Source organism: Balaenoptera musculus, chromosome 9 (assembly GCF_009873245.2).
Source record: "Balaenoptera musculus isolate JJ_BM4_2016_0621 chromosome 9, mBalMus1.pri.v3, whole genome shotgun sequence".
NCBI classification, from domain to species: Eukaryota; Metazoa; Chordata; class Mammalia; order Artiodactyla; family Balaenopteridae; genus Balaenoptera; species Balaenoptera musculus.
In genome coordinates this window covers 44,103,178-44,118,518 of record NC_045793.1, presented here as the reverse complement: position 1 = coordinate 44,118,518, position 15,341 = coordinate 44,103,178, and the positions used below count along the sequence as shown (strand labels likewise).

The 15,341-nt window shown below is 44.0% G+C and overlaps 1 protein-coding gene across 5 annotated transcripts in view; it reads left to right on the top strand.

Moving 5' to 3' along the window:
- The window catches only part of BMPER (BMP binding endothelial regulator), a 255,788-nt gene that overhangs the window by 175,908 nt on the left and 64,539 nt on the right, over positions 1 to 15,341 (top strand). For all 5 annotated transcript variants that reach the window (XM_036862761.1, XM_036862763.1, XM_036862762.1 and 2 more), the window contains one exon: positions 514 to 850. In XM_036862761.1, the coding sequence (XP_036718656.1) occupies positions 514 to 850 (337 nt within the window). The remainder of the gene's footprint in view (positions 1 to 513; positions 851 to 15,341) is intronic.

Genomic DNA, 15,341 nt, shown 5'->3' with positions numbered 1-15,341 from the left:
TCAGAAGCTTTATATTTATTACTTTAATACTTCCACTGTAGCAAATAATTTGGAAATTTTCACTTGGCACTTAGCATAATCATATGGGGGGATTATTGGATAAAGAAAAATGATATTAAAAAAACTATCATCTTTGTTGTCTTTCCATTTCTGCATTGTAGTAGTCGTTGGATAAATGAAAACATGATTTGGACCAAGACAATTACTCTATAAAAGGGCAAAAATATAAACCCTAGAGTAACATGGTCAATGAGTAGTCATCTACAAGTCAAAGTAGGGTACATAAGATATCATTATAAGGGCAAACTTTATACATTTAAAAAGTTCTAAGCCCCAATAAGTGATTCATGTTATATCACACAATGTTTGATGTGGCGAAATTAAAAGGTAATCAAGAATTTGGTGAGATCCTTAGTGTTCCTTGTTAGAGAATAATCATATGTACTATGTAAGAATCTATACAGTTGGGAACTATTGGTGGATTCAAGAGTGGTTGATCCTCTTTTCCTCTAGGTTTGGAAATATCGTGGGATGGAGACAGTTTTGTAGAAGTCATGGCTGCACCCCACCTCAAGGGCAAACTCTGTGGTCTCTGTGGCAACTACAATGGACATAAGCGTGATGACTTAATTGGTGGAGATGGAAACTTCAAGTTTGATGTGGATGACTTTGCCGAGTCCTGGAGGGTGGAGTCCAATGAGTTCTGCAACAGACCCCAGAGAAAACCAGTGCCTGAACTGTGTCAAGGGACAGTGAAGGTAAAGCTTCGAGCCCATCGGGAATGCCAGAAACTCAAATCCTGGGAGTTTCAGACCTGCCACTCAACTGTGGACTATGCTACTTTCTACCGGTAAGTCCAGTGCTTTGGAGAATAGGCTTGGGTTACAGACCAAGGGTAGACTTGACCATGGAACAGAGGGTATCAGCTCCCTTGGTGTACAAAACAAGGGCCCCCAAAGTGCAGTGTAAACACCCTTGCTTCTTTCTTCTCTTGAGACTGATCTCATCTTGACTCAGTCCCACATTATGTCCCAAATTAGGAAATTGAAGGGCATATTTCAGAGCTGTCTCCTATAAGTGATTCTGCTGTGTCTGCAGGTTCACTGGAAAGCTAGTGACACCCTAGGATTTTTCCAGGTGTTAGCTTGACTCTTAAGATTGAGGAGTGCTTCCCAAAATCTGGCCTAAAATGCAGTGGTATAGGGCAGAGGTAGGAATCTCAAATCACTCTGGCTGCCTTTGGGTATTTGAGTGAGCTTGGTTATTCTAGGTCTCAGGAAGAGTTCATCAGGTCTTTCTCATCGTCTCACCCAGAACACATCTGCACATGAAAAACAAGGTGGTGAAGTGAGGATTCCTTGGATTTTAGCCAACTATGAGACTTTGTGTCCAGAGTCCGAGGAGAGTAGAAACAGGGCTTGGGGATGGAGGAAGGAAAGTCTCTCACTAAGACCGTGGATTCCATTTGTATTAAGCAAACCACTTTAATCATTGTATTAAACGAACAATACATATTCATTGAAGTTACCCGTTTTGTGAATATAAAGACATCACCTACTTTTACATAAAATTAACCATTATAATGTGCTAAAGATTTTAAAAATTCCCTATTTCACAACCCTGAGCTAAACATTGCTTTCAATTCGGCAAACATGTCTATACATTTCTGTATGCAAACTTGTATGTATAGTGCAATATTTATATTATGTATCAATGATACACAGGAAAAAAAAAAAAAGACTGTGGGTTCCATAACCTTTTCTAATTCTGATTAACCTCCTTCCATACAAAGCAACTGGTTACAAAGAAGAATTGGCTTTGACTTCTGTGCTACAAGGTTGCATTTGTGAGTTGATGAGTTTGGCCTGGTTGTTCTTCCATTTACTACACAATTCCATGAGGTTCAAGAGCTAAGACTGTATATAACTTTAACCACCATGGATGTGGGAGGAAACATGAGATGAACACAGTCCAAAAAGGCCTTGTTTAAGTGATTTGCCTGTGCCTCTTAAAATGAGAAAGCTCCTGTGGTCTGAAGCCACAGAGAAGTTATTTTTACCCTTTAACTGCCACCAGTTTATTTCTCCTAGTTCTCGTTAAATGTGATCTTTTTTTATTTATTTGATCTTTGGATATAAAAGATAAAGTTCTATAAAGTCAGCTCAAAGTAGGGTGGAAAAAGGACTGTCCTTGTCATCACAAATCCGTGAACATGGCTGCATCTGCCAACATTTGGCTCCAACTCATGTGTTTAGTTCCTTCAAGCCATTTTCTGGATGTAATTTGAATTCTCTGGGTTCCCTTCTTTCTCCTCCCTGCACCACCCCCTAGATTGACCTTACCCTTGTCTATTGAAATCAAAAGCTCTTAATGCACTCTGGAGTGAATTAAGCACCTGGACAGACAAACCAGGCTTCATTTGGCATCTAAATACCCATCACTTGAAAGTCTGATGGGAAGCAATAGAGCACAGCAATTAAGAAACTTGTGGTCTCCCAGAGCTAAAAATCCAGTCCAGCTTTACAACCTTGAACAGTTGTTTAAGCTCGCTAAACCTTAGTTTGCTTATCTGGGAATTGGGGATAATAAAGAGCCTACCTTGAAGAACTGTCGTTCAGATTCAGTGAGATTGTGAGCATAGATGCATGTGCTCAACCCAGTGCCCCCAAGCAATGTGCTCGATAACTGTTGGCTGCTATTGTAGCTTCTACCATTAATTAAATGATTAACAAGGGTAAGCCTTCTTTTGGAAGCTCCCCTACCCCAGTTGTGGATTTGGATTGGACCCTTCTCTGTCTGAAATAGAAAGGAAAGGCTGTACTTCTCCCAGGACCCTAGCAGCCTACACCTTTGGTTTTCATCCCATTTCAAAGGAACGTGTTGAAAGCAAAAATTGGAGAGCAGGCCTGCAGAGATTCTTCCCTTTTTGCAAATTTCGATTTCTTCGCTCTTTGGTGATTTATTTTGTATTATGATCCCTGGACTGCTAGCAGGAATATGATGAGCACCTTGGCAGAAGTCGTGAGAAACGACTTTGACATGAACAGAGAGAATCGAAATTGTTAGGTGGCCAGACAGATGCTAACCTTCTGCTCTTGAAAGTTGCTACAGCGGCGCAGTTGGGGGGTGGCGGGGGAGTCACTGTGTAAGGGGCTGGATGCCCGAGTTTGGGGAGCTTATGAGAATGCTCTTGGGATCTTTGTGCACTGAGGTCTGGAGGATGGAGTATGGTGGGAGGTGAGCTTGTGTTCTGCTGTGTGTGGTGTAGGGACAGAACACCCTTCCAGGCCCGCCACTGCCTGGAAGAGGCAGGGGAGCTCAGGAGGGCAGAGCTGGACAATCCTGACTGTCACGCACTTTGCTGATAATATCATTCCCCAACCGAGAGGTTCACCTTCGTGCATTTTCAAGTGAGGGTGGCCAATATTGGGTAGATCCTGGATTTCTTTCTTTCTTCCAAGCACAGATGTGGCAGGAGGGAGAAAAGAAACAAGGTCAACATGGAAAGGGAGTTCCGTTCTCAGGGGATCTCCAGCAAGGAACAAACCTTAGGGAGCCTTTAGGAAGCAATGGACAGAGAATGCACTGGGCGATGCCAAGCTGGACGTAACCTCAACTCCACCACTTTCTAGCTGTGTGGCCCTGGTAGCTTGCTGGGTTTCAGATTCTTTGCCTTTAGAATAGGTATGACAGCGACTACCTGGTGGGATTGCTACTCCAAGGACTGAGGTCAACGGGTGGTGCCACATTGGCCCATGATAGACAGGCCGTCCTGGCACAGTGTGCTGTTGTCCTGTGTCCCTTCCTCTCTATGGAGAATCTGGCCCCCCACCCCCACCCCTGGCCACTTACCTTTCTGATTGTCGAGATCTTCTCCTGTGCTCATCGTGGAGAACACATTAGATAGAGTCTCACTGATGAATCTACAGAACGATTTATAAATGAACCGTTTCTCTTTTGTGACCTTGAATGAAATACGGTAAGTGAAGATTGCATTGTAAGCCTTTAAAAAAATTGTTCTTTTTGTCTTATAAGAATAATATATGTTCATTGTACGACATTTAAGTAACATTTAAAAGAATAAAGAAGAAAATAGCCATCACATCACGTTCCGCACGTGTAAATCTTTACCTGTATATTTTATGTCATTGGCAGAATTTCTAAAATGAAGCTTAAAACATAGTCATGACCTGTGTTTTAAGGGCTGTGATCTTTTTTATGACTCAATATAGGACTAAAGGGATTTGCCTTGATATCATGGAAGGTCATATATATAAACTGTATATGAATTTGATTCCTTTCATTTTCCCCTTATCCTTCAAAGAAGTATCTGTACTTCCTTTAGGACAAAGAATAAAGTTGCGTAATATACAAATGCCACCTTCCAAGTACCATTGTGTTTGTAACTTAGAGAAGGGAGAGGATAAAGGAGGTATTTCTCTCAGGAAGTGTTACCTCTTTGGGGTTTCCTTAATCATATGACAAGTTCCAGAGGGAAAATTCTATTATAAATATTAGATAGCTCTTCTTATAAGATCAAAATAATAATTCTAATTTCTCTGAATTAGAGTTTACTTTTGAGATGTCTAGGACTTAGAACTCTTATTTTATTTTGGTCTTTTACCCAGTTCAAAATTTTTAATAGTAAACTGTCCATTGTCTAAAAACTTGAAAAACTTTGTAAATGAATAAGAAATGACTACATATTAGCCAAAACTTTCTTTTTCTCTTTTGGGAAACTTTTTAAGATTTGCTCATTTTTTCTTCTCACATCAGTTCCACCCATCATGGCCTCATTTGCTGTAAAAATTAAAGGCTTTGTGATCAGCATATTGGCTTCATTAACTCATTGAATATGTTTGGATGCAAAATAATTTAATTATGAATCACATAAAAATTTTAACTGGCTACGTTGATAATGTGTCTTAAGTCCTAGAGTTGCTAATTGACTTGTCCTCAAATTAGATAATCCCCTTTGCAAATCTTCTGCATTGGCCTCCGCTGGTGTGTCACGGAGACATTTCTGGTAGCAAGGGAGGTAGTTAGTATGCTGTGGAAACATGAATGTGAAATCATTTCAATTATACTTGGATTCACACATAGGCCTCCCTGAGGAGGAGATGTTGTCTTTGGGTCTCTTTTCTCATTTCTTTGTTTTCACCTCCCTCCCCCAGCCTCACGCTGCCTTCTCCATCTGTGTCTTGGCTGCCAACCGGGAAATCCAGGAGGAATAAGCAGCCCCCCACCCCATAGCCTCCCTGGCGGTCCTCAGCAGCCAGTATCGAATCCACTCCCCACCTTGAATTCGGGCAGGCTGACGAGACCAGTCTTGGCAGCCCCCGGGGGCACAAGGAAGCCAGGAGATGGGCTGAGCTCTGCGGGTCACGCTGGGGAGAGAGAAGACCACCTAAACCTTGGGCTGGTGTAAGAAACACTAGCAAACTCAGACCTGAATCTTGGGTGAAGTAGTTGCAAGTGACTGTAACCTGCTAGGAAAGCGGGCCTCTCCAGTCAGGGCAGGCCCACATTTCAGAGAAGCCAGGAAAATTAATGTGAACTGCAGCAAATCCCAGGCCTTTACAGACCACCGTCATCTCAGGACTGTTTTCCTCTCCCCACTCCCCTTCATGCGGTATAATTCACCAGAGCAAAAACTCTGTTCACTTGTTCAGTTTGGGTAAGTGTCTGGGGATTCCCAGTCTAGGAAATGTTCTTTTCTTTCCATGCAGTGTTTTTTACAGCTGTAAGGAATTGAAGGAAGGCCAGGGGATTCACAGATGTGTCCTTCCCACTGAGGTCCTGGGAGGTAGGTGGTGGGAGGTTGTGCAGGAGAACGCTGGAACTCCGACAGCACAACGGTGTCGGAGATGCTGGCGCCTGGGGGCTGCCAGTGGCTTCCTTCCAAGGGAAGATCACAGCCTTTGTGGATGACCCACTTTGTGTTTTCCTATAAAGGAAACTCATCATTTATTATAAAGCAAGAGGAGAGATGCAGGCAAGGATACAGACTTTATGTGTGTGTGTGTCTGTTTGTAGGAGAAAATCATATAAAGCTAACTGCTGTTCTATAATTAAAATCAAGCCAATCTTCCCTTGCTTCAAAGGAGAACGTGCTTGGAACATTTCTGTTTACAGCTTTTAATGATTTGCCTCAAATTGCCATTAGAACTAGGGTCCTAAATCAAATGAGATGTTCATTTTAAAGTGTGATGTTCTAAACCTGCCTTTTTATTTTTCCTTTGGCAAACTTAGCTTTCAGGATGAGCAGCCACTCTGAATATGTAATAAAGGTGACACCAGGTGGCAGTAGACACCTCAGTTGTACCACCGATCAGACTTCAGCACTTACAAATCCAACCTTAAAGTTCAAAATGTTTTCCCTACTCAGTAGCTCTCTCTCTCTCTTTTTTTTTTTTTTTTTTTTTTTTTTTTACTTGTGCCCTAGGCTACTCCTTCACTGTATCTAAATATACAATGCACATTCCTGCCTCTGGGTCCATGTCTTTCCTCTGCCTGAGATGCCCTCATTTTCTTCATTGATTTAAGCTGAAGGCACAGCTCAAGTTTCATCCCAGGCCTCTGTAAATGTTTTTTCTTTGGTTTCTTAGAGATGCTGAGTGTGTTTATCCTTATTTAGTGCCTATACTATATTGCACTGCTGTTCTCTCTCGCCCGCATTGGATTTTAGGTTCACTCGGGAATGGGGGATGTCTTTTCTACCCTTTTGTATTTCACCCAGCATCCCCCCTGGAAGGTCTGCTTTGGGGAGAGGTTTCTTAGCTCCCTTCTTAGCCTTTCTGTCATCTTCATCCTCTCTGATCTCCTTGTGACTTCTACCCCCAATGCCAAGTCCATCTTAGATCTTTATCCCCACACTCGTTATGCACTTACAGTCAGAATGTGCACACATTTCTGTCCTTTCAGGGAATAGACTAGTCAGAGCAAGCGGAGCCTCTGGTCCACCTTTGATGCTGCAGGAGCTGTCAGCTCTTCTTATGCATGAGTCTACTACTGTGACTGCCAGGGGCAGGCCTCTGAATCTCAGAATCCACCTCTGCCTACTAACAATTCTCTTGTAAGCCACTTGGACCTCCTGGATCCTCTTCTATACCTTCTATCTATAGATGGCTAGTGTTTAGCCTTGCCATCTTTTTTGTGTGGTATTTTGATCTATAGATATTTCTGCATTGGCCTCTTCCACCATCCTGTCCCATGGGGTCATGGACTGGCACTGACTCTTCTTGGTCACAATGTGTGACACTGTTCATGGGGTATTTCCCCTCAAGGAAGTTCACCTGAGCTTTTGGTGTCCAGAGTTTTTACTGGGACTCGATCACCTGCTGCCTGCTGCCTGCGTGGCTGACCTTCTGTAGCCCCTCCGAGAGGTCATGCTAATGCCTTTAGTCTCCAGCTCCTCTGGAGGTTGGAACTGTTATCAGATGGCCCAAAGCCCCCATCATAAAGCACACTGTTAGAGTGTCTCCTGGCCAAAGCACCCAGGCAAAAAAGGACACTCCTGTCAAGCAGTGCATTCCAGGGGCCTAGAGATCACTCCCCAGGAGCTACAGGCCAAGGCCAGACTCTCTTCGGGCCAGGTTAATTCTTTACTACACAGCCTGCCTGGCTCAAGGTTAAATGTAATTTCAATTTGATTTTAACTTTAGCTTTGAGTTTATTTTCGGCATAAACTTCCTGGAATCCTGCAGTGTTTCTCCTCAGAAAATTATATTCTGGATTGTAATTAGATGGGGCTTTTGAACACAGATTTGAATGGGTGTCACTGTAGCAGGTAAAACACTAATTATTTTGTAGCGTCTCTCTTGGCTGCTTAGGGGACTTTGATTACTCCTTGGTAAGCAGGAGACTGTCTGGTGTAGCTGTATTATATTTTCGTCATCGATGGGTGTAAAGCCCTTTCTATCCATGAGAGTGGCAGGGGTGGTGGCTGACGTGAGGAATGTTTTCCTCGTGTCATTGTTGAGCTAACTGGGACACTGGGAGGCGAGGGGACTCATTCCAGGCCCCCCGTGGAGCCTGACAGGACACTTGGTCCCGGGTCTTTGTCAGAGAACTTGGCAAGAGCTGCTAGGGCTGCTCTCAGAGTCCGTCACTGTCCGCTCAGGTTTTTAAATATCCTGCTTTTGCCATGAGCTTTTGGAGGAGGATTTCATTAATTACTTAATTCACTCCTTTTACAACTTTCGAGTGTGCACCTGCTGTGTGCCAGGTACTGCTGTAGGTGTGGCGATTTGGGACTGGACAAGAGAGACAAAAGTTCTTCCTTCAGACAGCTCACAGTCTAGTGTGGACAGACGGCGATAAATAAGAAACAAGGTCATTGCCAATTGTGAGAAGAGGAATGGGGGGAATAGTGTGATATGATAGGGTGGGCTCGGGGTGGCCAACTTGGAATAAGGTAGACAGGAAGAGCCTTCTTGAGGGGTGCTCCTTTGAGTGGAGCCCACCGTGTGTGGGAAGGACGGGGGTGGGGAGGTCTGTCTTGGGCGGGGGAAGGGCAGGCCTCTATGCTGGGAAGGGTGTGGCCTGTTTGCAGACCAGAGAGGAGGCTGCCAGTACCGGTGCCTTTAGAAAGTGATGGGTATGCTACCAATAACTGCATGAGCTTGGAAGCAAATTCTCCCCCTGTCAAGGTTCAGCTGAGATCGTGGCCCCAGTCAATACCTTGAGTGCAATCTTGTGAGACCCTCAGCAGAGGCCATGCCTGGACTCCGGATCCATAGAAACGGAGCTAATAACTGCGTTGTGTTTATTGTTTAAATTTATTGTTAAGCCTTTCCTGTTTTCCTCATTCACTAAGTTTCATTTTATTTCATTCTGCATGTAGTGTTGTAAGCTGGTGTAAATCCTTTCTGGAACAAGTTGAGGAATAAGTGACAGTGGCCAGGGGTAAAGGATCTAACACCTCCGAACTTCTATTTTTTGTGTGAAATAGAGATGATATCATCACCAACAGATTGGTCGTGAGGCTGAATGAGGCTTCCCTTGTAACGCCCAGGTGGAAACACCGAGGAATCTGCTTCCCTTGGCCACATCACCAGTGTGGTCTAGTGGCATTCCGCCTTGAGCCCCGTGGTTTCAGGTTGTTCTATAGAAAATTAAGGTATGCAGTTGGGTGCCAGAATGCCTCAGAACCGAGAAAACCTGGGGATGGGTGTCCTCAGAGATGGCCGTGTGTGGGCTGGCTTCCGTCAGGCCACAGACAGATTGGTTGACTCTTTGATGTGCTGTGAGTACAGCCCTGTGACTCAGTGAGGCAACAGGGACAGGAGCAGCGTCTTGTGAAATCAGCTGGCATCCTGGCAGCATCATGGGCTTCTCAGAGGTGGCTCGCTGGCCCCTGTGCTGTGCTGGGAGCTCAGGGTTGTACTGTGCTGGACTGTGCCATCCTGGACTCTTTGACTATCTCTCAATCAAGCTGGAAAAAATTAAAATTGATGGAGAGTGTGCAAATATGAAATAGGAGGGAGGCTTTTGTGATCCTGGATCCTCCTACACATGGAAATCTTATAGTCAATCTCAATTTTCTTCTGACCTAGCAAGGAAAAGGAGCAGTAGGCTTGTACACACAGGCTTTCACAGGGGCCGGTGTTTCAACTACAGACCAAGTATTCAGAAGTGTGTACATGTTAAAAAAAAAAAAGACTGGATGTAGGGGCAGTTTTTTTGTTAAGGAAGAAGGTGCTGAATTACTATTTTTTTATATCCATGAGTCTCTTTTTCTAGGCTAATAGTCAATTATTCATGTCTAGGAATCAATGAAATCAATCAATAATAAATTAAAACAGGTATATATTACCTATTGTAAAAAAACACACACACAGATTATTTTATAGTCAGGATTCATTGATTAATGAATCAGGCGCTGTTCAAGGTGCTGGAGGTATGGCAGTGGTTAAGATAAACAAGTCCTCTGGCTCACAGAGCGTGCAGTGTAGGCTAGTGGGTGAGAAAGACAAGTAAACAGGAGTGTAGATAGGGAGGGATGCAGTTTTGATAGAGGATGTACAGGATGCTATGGAAACCTGCCAGGGGGGTGGCTTCCTGGAGACGGTGACTTCCTAAGCTGAAACCAGAAGCATATGTAGGGTTTAGCTGCACAAAAAGGAGTAGGGGTTTGGGGAAGAGAACAAAGGGAAAGATCCCAGCCACGGAAGACTGCATGTTCAAAGCCGTGGAAGCCAGCAAGAGCCTGGCACAGGCAGCTAACAGATAGATGTTGCATGGGGCAGTGTCATAAACTAGGGGGGTGTGGAAGATAGGTCAGGGGGCAAAGGCCACAGCCAGATCATTAGAATTTATGCCCCAGCATCCATCAGACACGAAAGGGGCGCACTGTAGTGTCTTTCAACCATTACCTGGGAGCAGGTCATACTGGGCATTGGTTCAGTAAAGCTGAAGACTTTTCATTTATTCCTCATTCGTTTATTTCTTAGTTTCTATACACCTACCACGTATTCTATGCCTTAGGTCGTGGTTCTCAAACTTTAGCAGGAATCAGAATCATTTAGAGAGCTGATTCAGTGGGTCTAGGGCAGGGGCTGAGAATGTGCATTTTTAACAAGTTCCCAAGGGATGCTGGGACTCGGGGGCCACACCTGGAGAACCTCAGCACGAGGTGGAGGAATTAGAAGAAGAACTGCTTCCAGCTGTTTGTGGGTCCCCAAGGGGATGCAGTTCTCTAAGACTTGGTCTACTCCAAGACCTTTTTATGGCTGACGGGGCTTATCTTTCTTTGTCCTGTACAGTCAACCTCCAAACATTAGAGATGAGAACACAGAGTGGGTCCGTGGGTAAGGGGTTAGGAGCTAAGCACATGCCCACCTAAAGTGGTCATTGGAGCTCAGTGGCATTTTCTTGGTGTGTTGTTTAAAGTACAGGCACCAAATGGAATACTGCTCAGCTATAAAAAAGAACAAAATTTTGCCATTTGCAGCAACATGGATGGACTTGGAGGGTATTATGCTAAGTGAAATAAGCCAGACAGAGAAAGACAAATACTATATGATATCACTTATATGTGGAGTCTAAAAAAATACAACAAACTGGTGAATATAACAAAAAAGAAACAAACTCACAGATATAGAGAACAAACTAGTGGTTACCAGTGGGAAGAGGGAAGGGGGGAGGGGCAATATAGGGGATTAAGAGATACAAACTATTAGGACTAAAATAAGCTACAAGGATATATTGTACAACACAGGGAATATAGCCAGTACTTTATAATAACCATAAGTGGAGTATAACCTTTAAAAACTGTGAATCACTACACAGTGCACCTGTAACTTAAATAAGATTGTGCATCAACTATACTTCAATTTAAAAAATGGAAAAAAAAAAAGAAAGTAGGCACCAAAGTAAACCTTTTAATGTCTTGTTTTATAAGCAAAAAAAGCCCTGGTCTTACTGCTTCCTTATTCGTAAGGCCAGGCCCAGCAGAAGTGTTGAACTTGTTTGACTGGGCCATTTGTGAGCCAGAATTAGAATCCAGAGTCGGAGTTCTCCTGGCCACTGAAATACTTTTCACAGTGAGCTAGGAACCGCCGCGGTCACTTTGAGATGAATGACCCGGGGCCCAGCAAGTGCCCTCCCTGAAGAGAAAGCTGGACACGGTGCAGCTCTGTTGATGAACCGGCCTGGAGCCGGTGTTCTGTGCAGAGGCAGAGCTGCCCAAATCTTCCCCTCCCTCCCCCAGCACGCAGGACAGACAGGCCCGGAGCTGGGGGCCAGGCTTGTGAGCCCAGAATGGCCAACAGGATGTATCTGTAAAAGTCTGCTTCCTTTCTGCTGGCTTCAGGCTTTTAAAGATCCTGGTCAGCGGGCACAGAGAGTAGAGAAATAAATGCTTTACAAGGAAATCTGGTGACGATGCTGGAATTAATAATTCTTTTAACATGAAAGAGCTGTTCTCTGTGATCTTTACTGTCTTACCTAGTGTTGGGAGTTTAAACAGATGAGAGGGTGAGCTGGTTTCTTCATTGTATCCCAAGCAAATGGCCCATGTGTGAGCACGAAGGTAGGATGCATTTGAGCTCCTCAAAGAATATGGGCCAGAAGACCTTTCAGAACCCCTGAAAGCTTTTCCATATGAAAAGGAAACCAGGAAATTGGAATCTTCATTTTGTCTTTGCGATCAAAGCCAGGGAGGAAAGATATTAAGCAGATACTGACCTGTAGTTTTGTGGCCACTGTTAGGATTTATTGACTGAATAGCAAATAAGGACTGCAGGAAAGCTGAGGTTGGTATTTACTTGAGGGGAAGAAAAGATTTGGATTCAGAGGTTGACTGAAAGCAGAGGCCTGCCTGCATTACTAAGGAAATAAGTACATGGGCTTCAGTAATAGGAGGTAATGACAACCATGTTAACAGCATTGATTGACACTCATTATGTGCCTGAAACTCAGGGAAGCCTAATAATATTTTACAGTGATAGTAATAATGGGCAATGCCATGAGAAGAGGAGGAGTGACAGCTTACATGTTTGCGTGCTGTGTGCCAAGTGACCTTTCCCTGCATATAGTGTCGCATTTGTGTGCATGAGGAACACGAGCTTAAAGGAGGTAAGAATGTCATCCAAGGTCACCAGGCAAGAAGGAAGCAGAACCAGGACTTGAGACCAAATCTGTTTGACCCAGAGATTGTATTTTTGACCATTACCACCATAATCTGGTAATAGCTCCTCCTCCTAACCCATTCCTAACCCCAAATTGTCTCCATTTTCTTTTTTTTTTTATTTAATTTTTATTATTATTTTATTTTATTTTCTGGCTGCGTTGGGTCTTCGTTGCTGCGTGCGGGCTTTCTCTGGTTGTGGTGAGAGGGGGCTACTCTTCATTGCAGTGCACAGGCTTCTCATTGTGGTGGCTTCTCTTGTTGTGGAGCACAGGCTCTAGGCGCTGGCGTCCGTAGTTGCAGCACGCAGCCTCAGTAGTTGTGGCATGCAGGCCCTAGGGCATGTGGGCTTCAGTGGTTGTGGCTCACAGGCTCAGTAGTTGTGGTGCACGGGCTCTAGAGCGCAGGCTCAGTAGTTGTGGCACACGGGCTTTGTTGCTCTGTGACATGTGGGATCTTCCCGGCCCAGGGCTCGAACCCGCATCCCCTGCATTGGCAGGTGGATTCTTAACCACTGAGCCACCAGGGAAGTCCTTGTCTCCATTTTCTGAACTGAGCTAGCACTCAGTTTTTGGGAATGTTTCATATACTACATTTTTTTTTTCATTTTGAAGGATTTTTTTTTTCTTTTAAAAGATTTTCTTTTCTCTTGAGCAAAATTGTCTGTTCGGGTTTTGGAAGTATTATGCTGGCTGAATTTTAAATAGAGCAGTTTCATCCTACTGGTCTTTTAAAGAGAAATATTTGAATTTCAAAATAGTGGCCATTTTCTACTCAAAATTTTTTCTGGTCCACAGTAATAATTCTAGAGACAAGAGTGCCTGACTCTTCTGTGAAAGGCTGAGTTCATTATGGAACTGAGATCCTAGATTCTAATGCAGTGTGCCTATAAAGTATTTCCTTGTTTTTCATCTTCTTTTCCTTCTTTTTGCTTTTAATGACTGTTTAGAAACAGTTTCTAAAGAAAGAAACATTCTTATTTCACATCTTGCTTGAGATGTTTCGATTGATGTGATACTAGTAACTCAGTGATTCTTGATTTTTGGGAGGTCACAATCCTTTTTCAGGTTCTGATGAAAGCTAAGGGTCTCTTTTCCAGAAAAATGCATACACGCTTGCACATACAACAGGGAATTCACCTAGGGATCAGTGGACCCTCGGTTAAGAAATCCTGCCTCCTTCCTCCCTCCCTCTCTACCTTCAACTCTTCAATAAATATTTTTTGAGCCTTGTTAAATGTCAGGCACTGTGCTGTGTGTTAGGATTACAGTGGTGAATGAAATAGACATGGCTCCTGTCTTCGTGGAGTTCATGGTCTAGTGAATAAGGAAGACAGTAAACGAGTATCCTTACAAATAAACATGCTATGATGTCTGTACTTGAAGGAAAACTTCGGTGTATAAGATCATTTCATTGGCGGGTCAGACCCCATAGGTTTGCGTATAGGGGGAGGCAGATGGATTAGAGAAGGAACTCCCCTGAGGAAGTGATCTTTGAGCTGAGATCAGAAGGATGGAGAGCAGTGAACCACGCTGAGAGACAGGAGGAGAGGGCCCCAGCCAGGGGGCGTTGTGCTGCATTCATGCACCTCTGAAATGCTGATGCAGCCAGCCCCCTGAGCTCCCCGTGTGCCTGTCCCAAGGAGCTCTGTGTCCTTCCTGTGTTATACTCTCAACGTAGTGAAGTCCATTACACAGGATCTCACCTGTCAGTGATTCATTCATGTTATGGGTCAAATCATATTTCCCCTGAAGATCCGTCTCTCTCATGGAGCTTTAAAGTGGGTTTTTCTTCATCCTCAAGGGATACCATACTACTGAGTCTCATATCTGAGGTAGTGGTTTATTTGGCTTGCTCTGATGTGCTCGGAGTCAGGACCGTGTTCTTTTTCAGAATACATCTAGGATGATGAAGACACACCTGCTACACACGTTTGTGCACACGCACAGGCACACATGCCCAGCTGTGTCCAAATGCCCCAGCGCACATTGTATGACATACGTGTGTCACTACACCAGCGTGAATTCAGACTCTTGCTGTTCAAAGCACCATCCTTGGACCAGCAGCATTAGGAGCTTGTTAGAAATGCAGGACCTCAGGCCCCACCCTAGCCGTTCTGAAATCAGAACATGCAGGTTTGACAAGGTGCCCATGGGATTTGTGTACACATTGAAGTTTGAGCACTGCTGGTTTGATCTTTGCCATTTCCACTCTGGCCTGGTCCATGCTGTTGAATAGTCTTGTCCAAATGCTTCCATTTAAAGCTTGATAGCACACTGACGTGTATGTGTATATATATACACATATACATATGTATAGAGTTTTTTTTTTCAAAAAGAGGAGTTCAGGTAGCTGTGCTGTGGGACAGTTGTAATTTGACTCCAGTGTGTAACAGATGTAGGTACTCACAGGGGGCTGAGGGCACACCATCACACTTCTGCAAAAGGCATTTTCACCTTTTCATGGGCTGGTCACCTGATAGTCACTGGCGTTGTTCTTCATTATTTACGTCAGATGGAAAGTCTCTTAACAGAAATTTTTGAAGTGACTGATGAGGCAGAGATAGAGCAAGACAGTTGTCCAGTAATCAGTGAAATAGCTCATATGTATGAGTTGCAAGGTTGTTTGTATTTGCTTCCTTCTTGGCCTTTAAAGGGCCTTGACAGGTGTTGGGCCATAAGACGCTGTTGAAGGGCAGCCCCAGGCACCA